The 23,176-nt window shown below is 32.6% G+C and overlaps 1 protein-coding gene across 1 annotated transcript in view; it reads left to right on the top strand.

Moving 5' to 3' along the window:
• GBE1 (1,4-alpha-glucan branching enzyme 1) overlaps positions 1-23,176 on the top strand; it is a 357,328-nt gene that overhangs the window by 140,754 nt on the left and 193,398 nt on the right. Inside the window, exons 4-6 of the mRNA XM_037833759.1 lie at positions 16,170-16,295; positions 17,135-17,270; positions 19,622-19,712. Of these exons, the coding sequence (XP_037689687.1) occupies positions 16,170-16,295; positions 17,135-17,270; positions 19,622-19,712 (353 nt within the window). The remainder of the gene's footprint in view (positions 1-16,169; positions 16,296-17,134; positions 17,271-19,621; positions 19,713-23,176) is intronic.

The raw sequence follows: 23,176 nt of genomic DNA, 5'->3' as shown, positions 1-23,176 counted from the left end.
CTTATATCCCCCTCTTACAGACCTTTAGCTTTGTTATATTGCCTTTGTTACAATTAGTGGAGGTATATTACAGTGTTACTGTTAACTATAGACTCTAGTTTGTATGGACTGTATTTTTACCCCAATACCATCCATTCTCAATATTTTGCGAAGCTGACATTCATTTGTTCTCCCTCATGTAATTACATTCTTATGTTTGTGCATTAAATCACCATCACTGACCACTCTATTTTTCACTAAGTTATACAGACCGGTCTTTTTATTCTATCTTTCTTTCTGGTGTCATATATACCCCTAGCCTTCTTCTTTCACCCTTACTCACACTCATCTTTGTTCAGAGTACGTACAATATTGTGCTACCATAACATACTATTGTGCTATCTATTTCTTGATCTATTCAATCTATGCTGATGAACATTCTATACTACTTCAGCATCAAATGCCCAATCTCTACCCTCTTTCTGTCTCCTGATAACAACCTGTGTTCTCAACTTTAGCTCTCAAAGCTCTCATTAATGTTAGTTCATATTAGTGAGACCATGCAGTATTTGCCCTTTTGTTTCTGGCTAATATTGCTCAACAGATGTCCTCAAGGTTCATCCACATTCTTATATGCTTCTTTTAATAGCTAAAGTAATTTTATAACAATTTTATATTTTTTGAGATATTAAAATTGGGTTTCCATCCTCACTACTATTTCTTATAAGAATAACATATTTTTCTACCCTGTTTGCTGCCTATATCTGGACCTTAGAGGTGCTCTGAATTTACCATAAAAATAGTTCAACAATTTTGAGTGTCTTGCTGGATATGGTCTTTGTTTTTGGTGTGTATTCCTTTGTAGCTTTGCCCACCAAATGCAAAGTGCTAAGATTTAAAGATTTTCGATTAACCATTAATATATCCCAAGAAGACCACTTAAATGTGATTTAAAAAGAAAGTGTTTCCTAGAGTCATCAGTAAGTTATTTTACTTTAGAAAAGTCTCACATCTAACATCTATTTGGTAGTGTTTAGTGTTTTTTTTAATTTTCATAAATTGCTTGAATGATTAATTATTTCATCAGTGCTCCTAAGAGGATGAAAACACTACTTCAGCCCACAGAAACTAAATGAATGTGGTACAACGATATTTATAAATATATATGTTTTATAGGTATTATTATGAAACATGGTTGCAAATTGCCCTTTGAAAAGAAATCTCAGAATATGCCTTGTTTCATATGCAAATTAGAAGTTAGTGAAATACTGTAAATTGAAGAATATAGAGGTAATGGCTTTGTTTTTTGGCTTTGTAAATATCAATGTCATTGACGTTTGCGTATCTATATCAATCTGGATTCACTCCATCATTATGCTAAATTATTTTTAGTCCATGATGGCCAATTAATTCTAAGTCACTTACTTAAAACACAATATTTACATCATTTTGAGAGGTTTGAAGCATAATATAATAATGAAATTATAATATTTTGCACTGGTAATTATATCTCTAGAGAGTGATTTTTGCAAATCTTTGTTAATGGGTATACTTTCACCATTCTTGCGAATGGATTTGTAAGTCATACATGATATAACACCTTGCTCCTGTAAATCTTGAAACATTAGTTCTGTAAATAGTTAATTTACTGTGGACACTTTTAATAAATATTTGGTTGAATATTGAAGCAATTGTCAGCTATCCGATATGCATAGTCTTTTCTTGTAGCAACGACTGTAAGCTGTCACTTAAGCACAGCTGTTTCTCAGGTGAGCAGCAACCATTTGTTCCTAAGACGTGAAACCCATTTTTAAAATTACATCAAAGTAATTTAACAATCAAAGAAATTAATTCTGTGAATGTTTTGGTACTTTCAGGCCCGCCTATTCCCAGTTTTGGGTATACCTACTATTTGTCTTCTTACCACCACACATCTAAGTAATTTTCTATTTTTGCCCATGCAATCTTGAAATTTGCTACCTTCTCCTTAAATTCTTTAGAGCTCCAATTCAGGTTCTAATTCCACCTTTTCCACATATAAGACAGTTTATTCTACCGCTTTTCTCATACTTACTTTGGTTCTGTCCTATCTCACATTTCAGATTTGGTGTTTTCTTCTAAAACTATGTCCTAGGCCAAGTCAAAGCATTGTCCTCTTTTTTTGTGAAAAGAGTACTGCTTTGATCCCAGTTTAGGTAAAAAAAAAATTTTTTTCTGAGATTTCCTGTGTATTGCCAACATCTCTTTCTTTTTTCATTATAATCATATCAACTCTGTTTATAAAACATAAATTTTAAAATTTGAAATAAAATGCATGGGGAAAAAAAAGAATTTTACCCATGCAAAACACCTTTTAATGATTATTTCTGAAATACTACTGAAACAAGGTTATGGGCTAAAACAGTTAAAATAGATTGTTGCACTTGAATTTTGATGTACTGAGTATTTAACAAGTGGATTCCTTTTTTGAGAGGCTTTAAACTTTTATACAGATATCTTATTGTTTTTACTTGTTTATTTCAAATAATGGAGTTCAACCATCAGGTATGTGTTTTACATATATAATCAAGTCTTAAAACGAAAGCTCTTGAGATCTGTTCCAACCTTGTAGTATAATTCAATGTGAATAGCCCAACAATTCAATAATACTAATACATTTAGTTATGCAGAGTTTTCATTATGACATTTCTCATTTTTTAAAAACTTTCAGTTTTCTGAAAACTGGCTGCATGTGATATAAGTAACAGGAAACAAAACTTATTTTCTCTTCTGTCTTTTTTACTCTCTTTCTCTCCACATTCTGACTGTGGCTGAACTTCTATACACCTTTATCATTTCTACCTGCCTTTCTCTATGTTTGTCAGCTGTTTAGGTCTAAGATAATTGTACTCCTCCTTTTCCAAGGTAAATGACAGTATAAAACAGCAATGATTATTTGATTTTTCTGCCAGGTTTGAATAAAAAGTAATAGATAACCACAGTAAGTTACTATAAGGAAATATAATGTCTCCTGAAAGTCATCTTATTTTCTTTAATGTAATTTAGTCTTGAGGATGTGATTTAAAAATCAATCTTTTAAAAACTTAATTGTTGGAGACAACATATTTCCATTAAGTGGCAATTGAAATTATCCTCAAAACCTGCGTTTTCTCAACAGAAATTTCAGATTGTATCTCTCCATTTTCAGTTTCTTCAAATAATCTTTAAAATGACAATAGTTTTTAATTTTAATTTATTATTTCTTCGGAATGCTAAAATATATCAGTATTTCTCTTATGGCCCCCAGTTCTCAGATAATGATTTTTTTTTTTCGTAGCTAGAAATTTTGAATGACCATGAACTTTTATATGGTAGTCTACACGCAGGGTCTATGTCTTAAAAAAAAAGAATCCATTTGTCATGTTTTCTATTGCCACATTAACAATATTATGTCTTTAAAAAAAATTATTGTTATTGAAGTGATTTGAGTACCTTATTTTAGACATTGTTAAATTAGTATTCATCCTTACATTAATTTCTTTGATTTTCCGGAAGTATAAAAGTGATAGAATATTTTAAACTGGATGAAAATGTTGCTTAAATGTTGAGCCTTCATGTATCAGTCCAGTTAAAATTATGTATTAAAGGAGAAATAGCAAATGGTACATTAACTCTACAAACATTGTTTGTGGTTTAAAGTTCTTACATTGAATTGTTAAATATTGATCTTAAATTTTGTTTTTTATAAAATCATGAAAATACATTGCTAACAAATCTGAATCTTATTCACTCTGTGCTGAAAATTAGCTTTAAGTCCAGTGAATAGTGTTTTGATAAACGTAAATTGTTGATAATAGGTTAAGTAAATTTTGCTTAATTTCTCTGGCAGGAAAGTAATTTGTTTGAGTTTGTAAGTCTTCCTTTGTGTTTATATGTGTGAGCATATCAATCTAATGTGTTTTACACATCTCATTTAACCTAATAATGAGATTTTACATCATTCATATAGTTAGCATGCTGGCTTTGGTGTGGATTTCCAAACAAAGGGTTTGATACAACTGATAATACTGAAAGTGATATGTCTTTGAAATGAATTGTCTTCCCCAGTTATTTTCCCCTTTTATTGCCCAATCTCTAGTACTTTTAGGGGCCCCAAACTGGAGAGCTATTCCTTGGTCTCTTTATTGCTATTTCTCTGCTTACTATTGGTAGGTGGTGTTCATAGTCCTCTTCATCATTATCAATCTTTACTAGAGCTGTTGCTTCTAAACTTTGTTGCATTGAACTGCTTTCTAATTGCTTTTTCTGTTACATTACTTCCTTGTATTTGCTTTTCTCTTCTCTAGGTTTCTGTGCTTTTTGGGAAGAAGCCAATTCTGAATGTTTATGTAATCATGAGTGGAGAAATTATGAGCATGTGAATGAATTAATTATGGAACAGCAGTTGTTATCTTTGAGTTTTCCACTATTAGTGCCAATGGAGAAAATGACATTTTTTTAGATTCTAAGCATTGTGTCATTTAGGGTTTAAGTGTTCGGTTTAAGCTGAATTTATTAGCTTACAAGCTTACAGCTTTGAAGCCATGAAAACATGCAAATCTAGGTTATCATTGAGACGATGCTTTCTTCCTGACAACCAGCTGCCCACACTCCTGGACTCCTCTGTCACATGGCAGGGGACATGGTAGCATCCACTGGTATCTCCCTTTTCTTTCAGGTTTCCTTGCTTGCAGTTTCTTGTTTCAGTGGGCTTTCTCTCTCTTTGTCTGAATTTCATTCTCTTTTAAAGGACTCTAGTAAGAGGATTAAGACCCAGGCTGAATGAGGTGGGTCACACCTTAATTTAAGTAGCCTTACCAAAAGATCCTACTTACAATGGGTTTATACCCAAAGGACTGGATTAGCTTTAAGATCGTGATTTTCTGGGATACATACAGTTCCAAACCACGACAGGAATGTATAATACATTTTAGAAAGATAAAACTATAAAAAATATTCTTTTCTTCTTTGTGTTTTGGTGCTTATAGCAGTAAATCACAGATATATAGAAAATCGGACTGTCTGTATAATTCCATTTCCCAATCATACTCTTTATTTTACATTGAATCTAGATATAAATATTTTAGCAGATTTTTTTTTCTGATAGTTATATATTGTGAATTACATTGCACTTATTTTATTCTTTCATCCTTTAAAGCAAACATAATAAATTATAAATAAGATTGTAAAGTCTGAAGAATTAAACTTTCTCTCATTTTTCTTTAGAAACATTTTTTTAAATAAGACTTCCATTCTTTTGTCTAAAAAATTATGCATAAATATTACATATATAATATATATATATCAAGAGCTTTTATTTGATATTTGATTTTTTAATGCTGTGCCAGACAAAGGAAGAAAATTACGTCTTGTGACTGTTTAGGTGGATATTATTTTTGGTTATATTTAGTAAAAGTGTTTGCATTTTGGCCGAGTTTGCCTATAAATAATAATGAGTAAAACTACACTTACAGGAAATAACCTTTTCTCCTGGTAAAGTACATACTATATAATCTTTTTATGATTTAAACATTTACATTTAAGCTGAGTTCTTTTATTGAGATCCACAGTTAAATGTAGTTAAATGTCAGCTTTGTTTAACCCTCCTCAGTTTTTTTTTTCTTACTCTTCAGTTTGTTCATTTTTCCCATCCTAATGTGCCAAAAGTATTAACTTCAGCCAAATGATTCAGTGTGACTCTGATTGGAAAAAAAAAGGCTCATGGACAGATGCTTTTTTTCCCTCTTTGGGAAAAGAGCTATAGGTCACTGCATCTAGCACAAGCCTCACTTAGAAGTCAGGTGGGTAATCCCCTGACTGTGCTTTACAGACTTCATTGGTCAGAAGTTTCCCCCTGTTTCTCCAGAGGCCTGTTTGCACTTTGAGTTCAAAGCTTAAGTTTGCTTTCGTTTACCACTGCTTTCTTTGTTATAAGTTGGAGGTATCTGTGTTTAATAATTTGATGTAAATGATTCTCTTGCGAAGACTCCTATTTCTATTATTTACTGCTGCTCCTTCCCATCCTTTCTGTCTCCATTGCCAGTGCTGTGATCCACTCTAAAAAAAGCATCCCTTTGAGGTTTGACAATCCTCTATAAGTCCCTACCTTTTGAATGTTGTGACAAAATCAGTTGACAAGAAAGTATTCAAATCCATATCTCTGTGATATTTTTAGAGTTACTCATCACATGTAGACATTATCTATTTACTATCCTACAGTCTATTTCATCACTTTCTAAAATTTGACAGGTATACTTATTTCCCTTCCAGTGTTCATACATGCCTGTTTGTAGTTCATTTTCTCATAATACAACTTGTACCTGGCAAAATATGGGTCTTTGGTGAAAGAAAAGAGAAAAGGGTGTTAGTGTTGTAATTTATACTGTAAGACCTTAATTTGCAAAATTTATTTAAATATTCAGGAAGAATTCTTTTTGTCATTATCTGTATTCTTCATTCTATAGTCATTAACTTCATTCTTGGAGATATTAGTCTTCATGTGTATTAAATATATAACTATAAATATTTTATCAAAAGGTCTTACTTTTTAGGATGATGTATTCTGTACTTAATCTCTGTTATTTCTCTAGAATTTTTTTCAGTGCTTAATTATTTCCTTTTTTCACACTTTATATTTTACTTTATTTCAATAGCACTTAGAATAATTGCTTAAGAATCATAACTTTTCTTCATTTGATTCAATTTATCACCATATAGAATTTTGAAATTATACTTAATAAAATATTTCAAAGAGCATTCTAACTTATCTTATGGTGGTGCCTCCCCATCCAAGCACTTCTATAAATACTTCTTAGATTTTTTTATTGGTGTTACACCAGATTATAACTCTGTTTACTTAATAGAATTCTAGCCTTGACTGCACATGGATGAGTCTTTTTGAAGCACACTTTTTCAGTAATGAAAATTCACTGATTTTTCGCCTTTTCATAGCTTTTTTCTTTTATTACTATATTGATCTTTCAATATCTTAGAAGTTTAAATCCTATATTTTTTTTATATCATGTGTAATTCATTTGTTTTCTAGTGTAAGACACCTAATCAATCTTTACCCGATTACAACGTCTCAGCATTATTCCTCTTCTTTTCACTTTGGAGTAGTTATTTTCACTTGCTAAGGGATATCATTTTCAATGCCTGCTTCCTAAATCTTATATAATCCCTTTGGATTTTGTGTTTTTATAGTGACCTCACTTTATAAGATTTTTGTTCCGGTAATGTACTTGAAATGAAGCAAGCACTTTATCAGTTCTATTTAGTTATTTCTTTATTTCTTTAAAGATTTTCTCAGTGGAAGGGCAGAGACTGAAAATATTACAGTTGTAATACTTTTTAACTAGGCTAGAAAATTGGGGAACTGAGATGTAAGCCTTGGGGTAATCTTCCTTTTCATAGGGACAGAAGCATCTGTCTCTCTAAATCATTGTAGATAAGGACCTACTTTTAGAAGAGGCCGTTAGTGATCTTCATTTATTTTCTTATGACAATATTCTGCAATTTCTTCTTCCTATGTGTAAGTATTACAGAAATAAATGTTTATATCTGTGTAATTATATAATTGGTGTCAAATTAGAGGCAAAGTTGCTATAAGTATCATACCCCCAAAATAGTCTTTTACTGTTTTTTACATTGGTGTTGTTTATTCCAAAGTTTGGAATAATTTGTTCTGATACTTGTTTGTATCACATTACAGATTAATTTTTCATGGCTAATATGATTAATCTTTCCTTTTCAGGAAGGTTTTTTAGTAATAGCTTTATTTTTGTTAGAAAAAACCTCTATTATTCAGACTCAAGTGCTTATTGGATTCAACCTTGGACTGGTTAATACTTTCTTATTGAAGAAAAGAAAACTTGAATAATGATGGCATGTTTTAAAACAAGAAATCCTGTACAAAGATAATGTGAGCCAGTGAAAATTCATCAATAGGTTATTGTTTTCAAAGTCAGCTGATTTCTATCTTCTCTTTAGTTAAGCTACTAGCAAGAATATCTTCTTTTCTTTTTTCCCATATAATGTCTAGTATTGCATAACATAAGAAATCAAAAGGTCTTAATCTGATCATTTAATCTCTTTTCCACCTCTTTCAGTCCCTGAAAATTGTAGATGTAAAGGGCATCATCACAAAGATGTAATAATTAATTTTCTTATGATGATTTTATATGCCCTTATCATGTGCAGTGTCATTTGATTAATTGAAAATTATAAACCAAATTATGAAACAAAGATGGAGAGCTTTAAAATTTATGAAGTTTAGTATCCAGATAAAATTAAGAGACAATTTAAAAAATTTCAAGATAACATAGTTATTACATACTTGGTACTCATAGCGGGCTTAATATATAAGCAAAGTAAATGCCACTTTTAGCTTATTTATAGCCCTGATTTATGTAATTTTATTAGTCAATTATATATATATTTATAAAGGTTTATCACCAAGGTGGTCATTTATACATCAAGGACTTAATAGAAAACTACGTTGATAATTTTAATGGTATCTTTGTTTTCTTCTCTAAAGGTAAGCTCAAAGTTTGCAATAAAATAACCTTCTCATGTTGCAAGTCAGGGTTTGTTTCCAAAGTATCAGGCCTTGCCCACCATCCTCCATCCAAACACTCCTTTCTTTATTATCCATCGTAGCACCCTGCTAAGTTCCTTCTTATTTGCAGTTAGATGTTTTGCTGCCTCCCTGTAAAAGACAGTAAGCTCCATGAGGACAGAGATGTTCATCTGAGCACAGTGCCTGACACATAACAGGCATTAAATGAATATTTGATGAAAAAATACCTTTAAATGTCAAAAAATGTTTCTGATTTTCATGTTTTTAATTTGAAAATTCAGAATGCAATGTTTTCAATAAACATTTTATATTTTGCCAAGTGATCATCTATTTATTTAAATAGTCTCAAGTCTGCTTAATGAAGCAAATATATCAGGTATTGTTTTGAAAAAAATAACCTGTGTTAGCTTTTCCTTATGGTAAATTTAGAGACTTTGTGTGAATCATAAGTAGTGGTTCTTTTCATTTAATCTCTGAAAATAAGTTGGGAGAATATAGCAATAAAGCTGTTTATTACGAATTGTCTTTTTGAAGACTCTCCTACTGATTATTGAACTTAGCAACATTCACTCTAAAGGAGTTTGCTCCTACTAAGGATTGTCACTGAGGTTTATCTTGTTTAGTGAAGGTCATTGAAATATATTAGTGCATGTTTGTCTACTTCTAGGGAGTGTATTAGGTCTCTCCAGAGAAACCGAACCAACAGGAAATCTATCTTTATGTGTGTGTATATATATATATATATATATATATATATATATATATATAATATATATATTAAGAGATTTATTATGGGAATTGGCTCACATGGTCATGGGGATTGGCAAGTCCAGATTTCACAGAGTCATATCACAAGTTGGAAACTACAGTGAAGGTTATGTTGAATTCCCCAGAAGAAGTAGGCTGGCTAATGTAGAGATAGACGTTCTTTTTGAAGAAGGTCTCCCTTTAAGACCTCCAACTGATTGATGAGGAGACTCATCTCATTGCTGAAGGCAATTTCCTTTTTTTTAATTGTAAATGTAATCAGCCATAGATGCAGTGAACTGATTAATGATTTAAATCCATCAACAAAATACCCTCACAGCAACCATCAGGTCAGTGCTTGCTTGACCAAACTATTGGACACCATAACCTAATCAAGTTGACTCTTGAAATTAACCATCACTGGGGCAAGAAGTTAGTAAGTGATAACATGTATTGTTTAGACCACTTACTATGATAATTGTATGCTTTAACTCTCTTCTGACACAATGTTTAGCTAAATTAAGTACATGTCATTTCCTTTTTAGGAAAGCAGTTGTTCTTCATGGCTCTATTAGTTTTCCATGGGTGCTGTAACAAATTACCCCAAACTTGGTGACTTAAAATAACAGAAATTTGCTCTCTCATGGTACGGGAGGACACAAGTTTGAAATCAGTATAACTGGGCCGAAATCAAGGTGTCAGCAGGGCCACACTCCCTTTCACAGCTCTAGGGAGAATCACTTCCTTGCCTCTTCCAGCCTCTGGTGGCTGCCGACATTCCTTGGCTAGTGGCCCTCTCATTCCAGTCTCTGCCTCCGTGTCTTATTGCCTTCTTTTCTTCTGCTCAGATTTTAAAATCCTGCTCTGCCTCCCTCTTATGCATGGGATTAAGTGTGATTGCATTTAGAGCCCACCCAGATAATCTAGCATAATCTCTCCATCTCAAGATCCTTAACTTAATCATATCTGTGTAGCTCCCTTTTTTTGCTGTATAAGTTATTTTACAAGTTCCAGGGATTAAGATATGGATATCTTTGTTTGGGTTGGGGGAGCATTTTTCAGCCCACTACAATGGCAAAGAGATACCTACTTCTTACATAATCTTACTGAATCTTAAACTGTCCCAGAAGGAAACAAACAAACAAAAACCAGCCAACAAAGAAAGCTGTGAATAAAATCTATACCAATAAATCCTTTCTAGTTATTCTTTTCACAAAGATGATTAGTGAAATTTCAGTTGAATTAAAATGAGATTTAAGTCCTTCACTTTTAAATTATATTAAACTGTTTTATAGTTGTAACAATTATAAATTCTACTTATGCTTATAAAAAAATGCTTATACTATGTTACTTGGAAATACTAAAAGCACACATTTCTTTTTCCTTCGGGGTTCAGGTTATTGGTAAAATCATCACATTCTCCTGTGGAGCATCACTTATTTTGCTACTTAATTATGAACTTTTGATTACTTTTTCTAGCAATATCACTTCTGTATTAGTCAGGGTTCTCTGGGGAAACAGAACTGACAGGAGATATGTGAATGTGTATTATATAAATATTATGAGATTTATTATAGGAATTGGCTCGCTTAACTGTGGAGAAGGGCAAGTCCAAATTCCATAGGCCAGGCTGCAAACTGGGAACTCGGATGAAGGTTTTGATGAATTCTCCAGGAGAAGCTGGCTGGCTGAAGCAGAGATGTAAATTCTTCCTTCATCTGTTGAAATCATCAGTTCTTCCTTTAAGGACTTCAACTGATTGGATAAGACTTTTCTCATTGCTAATAGCAGTCTCTTTAGTTGATTGTAGATATAATTAGCCATAGAGTCAATCAACTAACTGATGATTTAATCTTTGAAATATCCTCACAGTAACAATCAGGCCAGTGCTTACTTGACCAAACAACTGGACACTATAACCTGGCTGAGTTGACATGTGAACTTAGGCATCAGAAATTCTTTATTTTTAAACCTTTATATGTACTCATTGCTAAATGTACTCATTGTTAAAATATAAATTTTTTTTTTTTTTTTTTTTTTTTTTTTTTTTTATATTTGTTGTTAAATAGCTACTGCTTGAGTTCTTCACAGTACTACTCCCTTTGCCCCAATACCCCCAAACCCCCGGAACTTTCAGACCTCAGTATAACTCAAAAGCTAAAGGGCTGATAGCTAGCACATTAGGGGGCCTCCAGTCTGTGGCAATTCATGTCATCTGCCTGGTGGATGCATATAATATGCTTGTTCTTAAATACGTTGTGTTATTTATATATAATCTGAAAGCGTTTAGAGGTGATTCAAAGAAGAGGAGGTAACCGCTTCATAGTGCAGGAAAGACTTTGGTCATGTATGGTAACTTGTACGCTATCAAATAGTTATCTTGGTCAATATTGTTTTTCTACCCCCTTTAAGAATTATATTATTTTTATTGTCATTTCATTTACAAAGAATAGCTTCTCCTTTTAGCAAGTAGTTGTGGCTTTGGTAGTAAAATGTAACTTGAATTAAATCATTTAATGTCTATGCCTTTTCTAAACAACTGAACACATCCACTGTTTTTATACAAAATTTTTGGCTTCCTGAGTAGCATCTATTCACAGTAATTTTCCAGTCCATGGGGAAGATAGTTTTTTGCAAGAAGCGTTTCAAAACATATTCCTAGAATGAATGAACACACATATAATTTTTTAGATTTTCACTGTTTTATAAAACTGTTTCTTACATTGTGAATTTTAGTTCTAAGTGACATTTTCTAAATAAAATTTAACTTCATCCAGTTCACTAAGTCAATTTAGCTTTTACTCAGGTAGATGTTTATTTTATTCAGTTCTTTATTTAATCTAATAATGTTTTTTGATGGTAACCTCCTAGAAGTCAAGGAGGTAATTTGGCTCATTCAAACAGGAGCTAATAACATTTCTATAAAGTCATATTAAGAAGTATCTGTTTGTTCTATAAAAATGTCATCATGGTATCTTTAATATACTTCTTCAAAGTGATTTTATGTATTTTTCGAAGTTTTACTTTTTTTAACATTAGGAAAATGTCATTATAGTTCAGAAGCACAAGGAATACAAGTGTGTTTGTAATTATACCATCCATTTATATGTGATTTATATGTGATTTTTATTAAATTGCCTTTTTTTCTGAGTATAGAAGCTATACATGTAAAATAAATTCATAACAATATAGAAACGTGTATCTGGAAAATGAAAACTCTTATTAATCCCTCTACCTGGCGATAACTGTGTCAATGTATTTTCTATCTTTTTAGTTCCTTTAGCCTATGAGTTTGTATGCATTTAAATTGAGAAGGAATTCTGCATTCTTGTTTATAACTTGTAAGAATATTCTTGCATCTTTCAATATGATTCAATAGTATATTCTTTAATGGCTATATATTATTCTGTCATTCATTTTTTACTAATAGAAGTAACACGAAGTTTCATAAATAGACAGGGATATTTGGGCACATCTCTGATTATTTCTATTGGGCAAATTTCTATTAGTAGAATTACTAAGTTGTTAGGGAATTTTTTTTTTTTTTTTTAAATTTGATGCATGTTACCAAACTTAAGTTCATAACATTTATATTATTTTATTCTCAAACTAAAACTGCATGAAGTTATCCAATTGATAGTGTCTCCAACCCATTAGCTATTTATAGACTTATTATCATTGCATGATCAATTAAGCTAGCTTTAAAAATAATTTGCTATAGCAGGCTGATATTTAAATTCTTATCACCATCTGAAAAATATTTCGTCTGGAATCTGAACTCAAGAGAACATAGCAAAAATCCAAGAATTACCGCACCTCAAAAAAAAAAAAAATTCTGTGAACAAAGTCTAATCCAGAAAGTTCTATTCTTCACTAATTGAAATGTCTCTCAGAGTGTTTTTTCATTTTTTTACCCACAATTATACTACTTCTTGCTGGTTTTCAACAATATTTTAGCAACAGCAAATGAAAATTGTGATGAAGTAGCTTCTATAGGCAGACATATTGGTTAAAAAGGCCTAAACTATTATAATAAAGATGCCTACAAAATTCAGGGACCTAAAGAAACTTCCAGTGTTTAGTGACCTAAATAATAGAGAATTTTATTTTCCTTTTATATAATGATTACTGGCAAGTAGTCCAGATTTGGTTGGAAGCTTTGTTCTGCAGATATTTCTATACAGGGCACATCTTTAATATGACTTGTGAAGCTGTGAAGTTTTAGTCCCCATTCCAGCCAGTGGGAAGAGAAAGGAAAGAGTGTGGACAAGGTTCACTCACTCTGCTAAAGACCCTAACCTAGAAATGCCATCAGTTCCCATTTCATTCTCCTTAGGAGAGAACTTAGTCATATGGTCACACCTAACTTGCCAGGAAGTCTTGGAAAGTGTGCACGCTACAGATTTGTTGCTAAGAAATATGGAGGGATTGGGGTAATTGGAAGTCTCCAATTCAATAAACAACACTAACACCAGAGAAAAGTGAAAAATGACGGTTAAGGAAGGGAAGAATCAGAACTTTTGGTAACAAAAGGTATGAGACTTCAAAAAGCCCATTAGACTGAAACCATTCAGTGAAGGAGGACATAATCCATTGTCAGAGCTGGGATTTGATTTTACCCTACCTACGAGCTAATAAACTAATCTGTTGCTGTTTCATGGATTCTGGAAGGAGACAAGAGGTGCCTGGGTCTGAGCCAAAAGACTTTATTACTCTTGGCCCAGTAAGCAGGATAAATATCATAATCACATTCATTTCCCTTGTCCTTTAAGTACCATAGCAGTGAAACTATGAGGCCCAGATAGAGGCTGCTCACACAGTGGGCTTGCATTGTAGCTGAGGAATAGTAAGCTTGGGGAATCAGTGTTTTATAGCAAGGAGTAATCAAGCCTGTTCTATGTCTTCTAAGGAGATATTATTTTATCATTTAGGGTTGTTCACTACAAAGACAAACCTTGAAAAGGGCTTGGGTGAAGGGCAGTCAGGGCCTTCGTTCTTGTCACATCAGTAAAATATGTAGGAGTGCAAAAGACTCATTGTGGACATTCTTCTAACATGCATTGCTGTTCATTAGCCCCTAAAATATAAATTAATTATAATTTATATTTACAAGATAAATTAGTGTTCAGAGGATTGAGAAATTATATTCAGCATGACTATCCTTCGTATTCTTTATTTAAAGATCCAAATATTCTCTCTGGCAACAGACACCTTTGAAAATAATGTTGTTTATGTTCAGGCTTTGGAGGGGTTGCAGAGTCATTTGCAAGAGAGATAAAGGTTAAATGAGTGGATGAAACTGAGTGCTTTTCATGATAAGCTTATTTCTGGTATTTCATAAACCCTTAGTCTATTCTGGTTTGATGAATGAGCAGAGGACATTTTCTCAAACATGTAAATGGTGTATATTAGATTAGAAATTCATGTGGCTTAGGGAACATATCTTTTTGGGATAAAATATTCCTGAAATGGGTTGTTCCTATTGAGTCATATTATTTTGACAATTATTTGAATAATAGCAACAGCTAACTATGATCGGTTTCAATAAGTGGGAGGCATAATGAATGAGAAAGAGAGAATTGAAGTCATGTAACTTAGACATTCCTCTTCAACACCACCTGCGCCTTCCACTGTATACCATCTTTATTATTTTTTGGCATCTGGAGGAAATGCTGTGGAATCCTGTTAAGAGGCTTTGAAAGCTTTATGTTTGGTTTTTGGCTTTGGCACTCAGTGACTTTGGAACTTTTGGCAACCCATCCTCACTTAATATTTGGATTATAATGATTCTCTAAAATCAAATGAAATATTGAATGTGAAAGTCCTTTTTAAACTACAAAGCATTATACAAATATTTTATTATCAAAAATTATGAGTACTTGAGCTTTTCTCTATTAAAGGAAACTAAAGAACATGTTCTCTCTCAATGCCAAGGTCATAATATAGCTTCTAATCTGAACATTTTTTTATTATAGTACCCTCTTTAGAAAGTTTAATTTAAAAAAAGAAAACGATTAAAAAATGCTATAATTTCAGTCACTCAGAAGCTCTGTTTATGCAGTTCACTTTGTTGTCTAACCATACTGGATAAATTCAAATTCCTTTCTTTAATACTAAGTGTAAGATGGTGGATTCAGAAAATTGTATTTACATCTTTTATTGTTTTTATTGTTGATAACAATACTTGATACTACTGGCAAATATGGGAATGGATAATTAAATGGGAAAATGATTTTCCTTATGTGGTAAAGCATAATGGGAATAGGGCATAAAGGAAGTTGAGAAGGGATAGAAAATTTATGCAATGTAGGATGTGTGTGCAGGAGAGTTGGGGGGATGTTTTTGTGCACACAATAAAAGTGTTAATGCAAAACCTATTTTTCTCTTTTAGCTTCCTGAAAACATTATCACTAATTGCTATGAAAAGGAAAAAAAAAGTTGGCAATGCAACTCATCCTCATTTTAAAAAAAAAATAGGGTGGGATTATTTCTTCCTGTTGTGATTCATTGAGAGTAGATTCCAAATATTATTTTTGACTTTTTTTTTTGTCTACTATCTGTTTATTTTAATTAACCATGCTAATGGTTGATTTGCAATGATGAAAATTGTCAGGGAATCATAAAATAGTTAAATGGAAGTAACATTAAGGATCATATATTAGAGCAGATGAGGAAAGGAAGATTCACAGAATTTAAGTATCTTCTTTAAAGTCACACCTCTGGAAGGTAGTTTAGATTCTTAAGATCATTCCACCATTTCCTGTTAGTAACAGTGCTTAGAGCTGTTATTTATTATCTTAGAGTTTTGGAAGTATTTTAAAACAATAACATATTATTCTCTTTTCAGGTAGTTATTACTAGTAAAAGTGGAGAGATCTTGTATCGTATTTCACCTTGGGCGAAGTATGTGACTCGTGAAGGTGATAATGTGAATTATGATTGGATACACTGGGATCCAGAACACCCATATAAAGTGAGAACAACAGATCTTTAAACCAATGCATGTTTCAATATTTCTAGGAAAATTAATTTTTACTTTTATAACTTTTATAGTAAGGTTCAACTTCTCTCTTCACTGCTAGTTTTATATTTTAAATCACAGTGTTCCTGTTACATTATACATATATAAGAATACATCATCTGTAGCCAATAAAATGTAGATGTGAATTTTTGTTTTGTTTGAAGCTTCTAAGTTTAGGCAAAAACAACTAATAACTAAATCTCTACATGCTGACTAGAAGGAGTACTGATTTTTTTTAACCACTACTTTTGATTCATCAAGGATATAATATTACAGTGATGTAATATTTCTCACGGTAATGGATTTGAAGCTGAAAGAATCAGTGTCCTTAGGAAAAAGGAATAGGGAAGCCCACTAAATAAATGTATTAATTAAGGTAAAGTTTAAGGTTGTATTATTGACAAGAGTTGTTTGTGTCTTTAAATTCACTTTTCTGTCCTTCAAGTTAATTGGGGCTTGTTGAGAAATGCTTTGTATTTCATAACTTTGTATGCATTTCACGGCTCTTACATTTTCTCTAAGACTTCAACTCAGAAAGTATCTTCACTCAATGTTAAGGCATACAGTATTAAGCCAATGCATGATTCCTCTTTTAAAATAGGTCCATTAACAAGATCCTAAAAATGGATTTTTTCCCAAAAGAAAATTTAATTAATGCAGCCAATGCCTTTTACATCCAAACATAATTCCAAGTGTTTGGGTTGATTTACCATTACATTTAGCATGCTTGATCAATTAGTGTCACACCTTCATTCCTGGTCTAATTGTATATGTAATTTTATACTCTGTAGCTTAAGCATTCCAGACCAAAGAAGCCAAGAAGTGTAAGAATTTATGAATCTCATGTAGGAATATCTTCCCATGAAGGAAAAGTAGCTTCTTATAAACATTTTACACGCAATGTACTACCAAGAATTAAAGACCTTGGTAAGTAATAACTGTGATTTTTATTCAGATAAAGTTTTAATGAGTCTGTTCTCCTATTAGAAAAGTTAATTACAAGTGTCTCATTTTTTTGTGTTAAGAGATTAAATATGTAATAGAAATACATTTCATTTTAGGTTTCTTAAATTGTCCTGTAATAGTGGTAGCATAAAAAAGAGAAATGGAATAAGATAGAGTGTAAAATTCAAGATTAATATTATTCCAGTTTCAATTTGAAGTAATGTGAACTGATGTCTTCCAAAATTGTAGATAAATATGTCAGCATAATTACTTTTCTATAGTAGTGAACTTCTAACAATTTAAGTGGTCATTGATTATAGTTTGTTCATTCTAGTCTTTTAGGGAAGAAATATTACATTTGTAAGGATTTGTAAGGTGTCTGGAACTCATTTTGCATCAGAGCCATTGTGTATGTGTATATATATATATATATAACTTTTATAGTAATGTTATATTACTAGCTCCTGTCTGGATAACTTATTTAACAAGTATTTATGACACATTCTCTGTGTGAGACACATTGGGCTAGGAGTTTATATATCGAGCTATAATGATACAGACCTTGTCTTCGTGGAAATAACCAGGAGATTGAATAATGTACTACTGAATTATTGCTTTAAATCTTTTATTTTTCTTTTTATGGTTACTATTTTTTTTAATAATTTCACAACATATTAGCACCTACTCTAGTGGCTCGGCAGGAGGATAAAAGCAGATTTAATTATGCTGCGTCTGGTAGGCAGTCCAAATTTTGACTAAAGGAAAAGTTTGTAACTCATGAAGTCTTCGGTTACATATGGATCTTAATTATTTGTGATTGTGAGGTTAGATTCCATAAATCAGAATTAATTAAATATATGTACTATTTAATATTATTTATATATAATACTTTTTATGTTAAATTGTTATATTTGAGATGTTCTATCTTATTATATGGTAATGAATTGTTTACGACCTAGTCTTGCAGAAGGTTGGGCAAAATAAGGATTCTTCTTCATCTTTATATCTGATTTGCCTAACCCAGTGCTCAGAATATAAATGAAGCTATAAAGGATAAATTCCATAATAATTAATATTAAACATTGTAACCTGAGGTTTAAGCATAAGAATAGTATTTATTACATAGTAGAGAAATAAACTACAAACTCCAGAACATATTTAATGTTACAAAGTATACATAAATTCATTTATGTTAATAAACAGTTTATGTATATATCACTATCAGACCTGTTAGAGTTAATTTTGTTATTTTTACACTAAAAATACCCAATAGTCATAACTTCTGAGTAGATTGTGAAATAGTGGAGAAGTTTATGCAGTCTTTTATATTTATAAATCCCTAATTCTGAATGTAAAATTTTAACTGTTCCAATAGTAATGAGATGTTGACATATGTACAAGATATCAGCCAAGAAAATTGAAATTAATTTCACACTTTTTTTGCGAAACTGTTTACAAGTATAGGTATATTTAAATTAAATGGTACTGAATATGAACTTGTATAAGCCGTAAGAAAATTGTAAAGCTTTTATTGACATGAACTTGACTTTGAGAACAGAGTAAGAAATATTTTCAATGTATGTTTTAGGTATGTTAACGTCAAAGCAATAAAATCACACTGAAAATTTTATCAACTTACAGTTTGAAGAAGAAAAATCTGATTTTGTTAGTTTTTTTCAAAACCCAAAGTTTCTTCATCTCTGATTTTTATTTCCTTAAATTAAATATACCTTAGTAAATGCTTTTAAGTTATGGATTTGCTAATACAATACATATCTTTCTGACTCACTTCATTTGACATTCAAACAAAACATTTTCAGATAGAGAAAGGAACGTGATATGTATATGTGTGAGTGTGTGTGCATGCACTGCAACTTTGGAGTGATTTTATAAGTGGCAAAATAATGGGAAATGACTGAAATGTTAAGAAAATGGTAGAATAAAATGTATATGGCATGCAATCAATTACTTTCATTTAGTTTTCATAATTTTCAGTATGAATATTAAAAGTGCAACTGAAGTTTAGCATATGCAGATTGTCATCGTTAATATTCTAAAGCCAAATTAAGAGTAGTTTGCATATCATTTATTGCTTGTTTAAATGAAGACACTTCAAATAGCTAGTCCAGAGTATAACTCTCAAGAAACTATCCAATTTTGTGTTAGAAGGTCAGACAAGCCAAAGGTATTAAAGTAGGACTTTTTAAAAAGATTAAACCTTCCAGGTTATATATCAAATTTAACTTGTCTTCAGAACAAGGATGCTATATTTATTGTCTATACTAATTTTTAAAGTGTGCCTTTTAATCTGTATTTGACCTTTGTTTAAATAGGATACAACTGTATCCAGATGATGGCGATCATGGAGCATGCTTACTATGCCAGTTTTGGTTACCAGATAACAAGCTTCTTTGCAGCTTCAAGGTAAAATGAAAGACTCATTATATCCATTTTTATTTTGAACGTAAAGTTAAAAAAAAAAGTTTATTCTTTTATTAAACTTTGGTTTGTAACCCATTTAAGGGTTAACAGAGTTGAAGCTGAGCACTTTCCTTTACTAAAGTCATATTCTCCCTTCCTATCTAATCTTGGGAGTTGGCCCTGTCAAGTGAAAGGCAAATTTTAAGAATTTAGAAAAGAGAGACTGTTTATTTATTGAAAGGAGACAATTTGCAAATTTGGCAATGCTGTTTGCTAAGACAGAAGTGCTCCATTTTTCCCTGAGAAAGAGGCAGTTTATATAGTAAATATAACAAGGTTACACAAGAAAAATATTATTGGTTAAGCAAAAAGCAATAAGAAAAGACTTATAAGAGGATGATGGAATGCTAACTAACAAAGCTTAGTTACCCTCAATAAAAGTCCTGGTTTTGGGGAAATCAAGACCCAGTTTCAAAAAAATGTCAGAACATCCTAGCAGTTGTGCAAGCTTGGAGGGTCTCAGATAACTTGTCTGTCTCACAGATAACTTGTCTGTCTCACAGATAACTTGTCTTAGGCAAATGTGGGTGGTTTCAAGATGTGCAGACAAGTTAACTTTTACTTGAGTCATATGTAGATAAGTTGGCCTTAGCTTTAGACACATAAGGAGAAGTTGCCTCCAGGCCCTTGTCAATTCATTCAACAGCCTTGATTTAATGTTGCTTGCCGTGAAATGAGATTTCTTATAAAGGATATCCAGCAATCATCACATGCTTGGAAGTCCAAGCTTTCCTCAGAAAATCATGTCCTCTGGAAGTCATTATTGCCTGAGCTTTTCTGGAAAGAGATTGACTCTTGTAGAAAGGTGATTGAGGAGGCCCTCAGGAGGTAGGACATACACAGTGCACAGAGTGACTGATCTTCCTCCCAGGCTGAAATCCAAAGAATGTGCTTCTCTGGACAGAAAGGTAACAAGGATTCTTAGGCAACTGGAGATGCTGCTGACCTCTATGTCCACGAGGAACAGTTAACTTGGAAGTAATCAACTGAGCTACATTAGCAAGGCCATTGGCTATAGATTTCAACAAAATCGTTCTAACAAATTCAAACATGGACTCATTGAAGTACACATACACATAGGGCCCACCAACACCCTTCTGCCCCCACCCCCAGCACTAACTCACTAACAATACACATTCATTCACTCACTGAAATATTTATTGAGTTTATTATTCAATTTTATTGAGGTATATTCACATACCATACAATCATACAAAGTATACAATCAGTTGTTCACAGTGCCATCATATAGTTGTGCATTCATCACCGCCGTCATTTTTTGAACATTGTCATTACTCCAAAAAAATAAAAATAAGAATAAAAATAAAAGTAAAAAAGAATACCTGCAACATCCATCCACCCTTCCCCCCATTATTCATTTAATTTTTGTCCCCATTTCTTTACTCATCTTTACATATAGTGGATAAAGGGAGTGTGAGCCATAAGGTTTTCACAATCACATAGTTACACTGTGTAAGCTGTATAGTTATATAGTCATCTTAAAGAATCAAGGATACTGGATTGGATTTCAACACTGCCAGGTATTTCCTTCTAGCTATTTTCTAGACATCTCTTCTTTTAGTCTCATACAGAAGTTGAAGTTTTAAAACACTGTCAATATAGTCCTTTACCCTTTAGTCTGATTTGCCTTAGTCCTAACCAGATCAGCTTCATTAATATCTCTAATTGAAGTCTGATCTCTTTTTCAGCTTCTTTTACAGTTGCTGTATGGGGTAATACTGACTTTCATAGCTGCCAAACTCTAGCTATGAGTCTCGGGTGTCACACAGGTACCTGAAGTTCCAGGGACCAACCAGGTTATACACAAAGAGCTCAGCATCTCAGAATTTAGAGATTACCATTACAAATCAGGAATAGATGTGACTGCTGTCAGAACTTGCAATCTAGGGACTTCTGTAATAAGCATTCCCCCGATAACCTATGCTCTGATTCAGTTCTCAGAGTTTGCACATTACAGTTAGTACACATTAGTGAGGTGTTATAATGTTTTTCTTTTAATTTCTGGCTTTTTCACTCAAAACACTGTCCTCAAGTTCCATTTACCTGGTTTTATGCCTCACAGCTTCATTCCTTCTTGCAGCCACTCAGTATTCCATCGTATGCATACAGCACAGTTTACCATTCTGTTCATTAGTTGATGTACCTTTAGGCCACCTCCATCCTTTGCAAATTGTGAATACTGCCACCATAAACACCAGTGTGCAAATGTCCATTCATATCCCTTCTCTCAGTTTTTCCAAGTATATACCCAGTAATGGGGTTGCAGGACCTATGGCAACCCCATGCTTAGTTTCTTATGGAACCGCCACACTGCTCTCCAGATGGGTTACACCATTCCACTTCCCCAGCAACAGTGAATAGGTACATCCCTCCCTTCACATTTTCTCCAGTACTTGTATCCCTCTGAGTTTTAGCTACATGCTTAGATGCTTAGAAATACCATGATGAACAATTCCCACATTGCACTGCCTCATGGAGCTTAGACTGTGGTGACATAGAAATCAATCATGCATAATTTTTACTTATAATAAAAACTAAGAAGAAAATGACAGTGATATGAGAGCATGGAATCAAATATCTCAAGTAGTTTAGGTCAGATCTGGACTGATATTTAAACTGAAATCTAAAACATGGTTAAGAGTTTACTAGGGGAAGGGGTCAAATGGGGAATAGTTAGATAGCATGTTAAACAAATGGAAACGATACCGACCCATTTACCTTTCTCTCTTTACAGTAGTTCTCCTTGAGTAAGTTGTCTGTACTTACTGTCTCTAGTTTCTCCACTCTTGTTCTTTCTTGAACCCATTCTGAGGAGGCTTTCCACCTCTTCGCTGAAATTGCTCTTGTTAAGGGTACTGATGACTTTCACATTACTAAATCTGATGGTCAGTTCTTAGCTTTCCTCTTGATTGAACTAACAACAGCATTTCACACAATTGCTTATTCCCACCTTCTTGGAACTTTTTTCTTTTTTGGCCTCCAGAATATCATACTTTCTTGTTCTTGCCCTTTTTTCCACCTCACCTGTTGCTTCTTTTTTATCTCCTTTTCGTCTTTCTGACCCACTAAATATTGGACCTCCCAGTGCTCAGTCCTTGGTTTCATTCCCCTCTGTATCTATATTAAGTTCATTAGGTTTCTCATCACGACTCATTCATTCTTATGGCTTAAATATGCTCTATATGCCAACTCCCAAATTCAAGTCTCTTGTCCTGCCCTCTCTTCCCCAAAATTAAGCCTCTTTCTTGTCTGAAATTCAGACAGTCCTATTTGACGTTGGGATATGTCCCAAATGTGTCCATTTCACCTGCCTTTATTGCTACCACCTTGGCCCCAGTTGCCTTTATCTCTTACCTAGCTCATTTCAATAGCTCTTTAATTAGTTG

The sequence above is a fragment of the Choloepus didactylus genome, chromosome 1, assembly GCF_015220235.1.
Source record: "Choloepus didactylus isolate mChoDid1 chromosome 1, mChoDid1.pri, whole genome shotgun sequence".
NCBI lineage: Eukaryota > Metazoa > Chordata > Mammalia > Pilosa > Megalonychidae > Choloepus > Choloepus didactylus.
The sequence above is the reverse complement of the archived record's forward strand: the minus strand, read 5'-3'. Positions and strand labels throughout refer to the sequence as shown.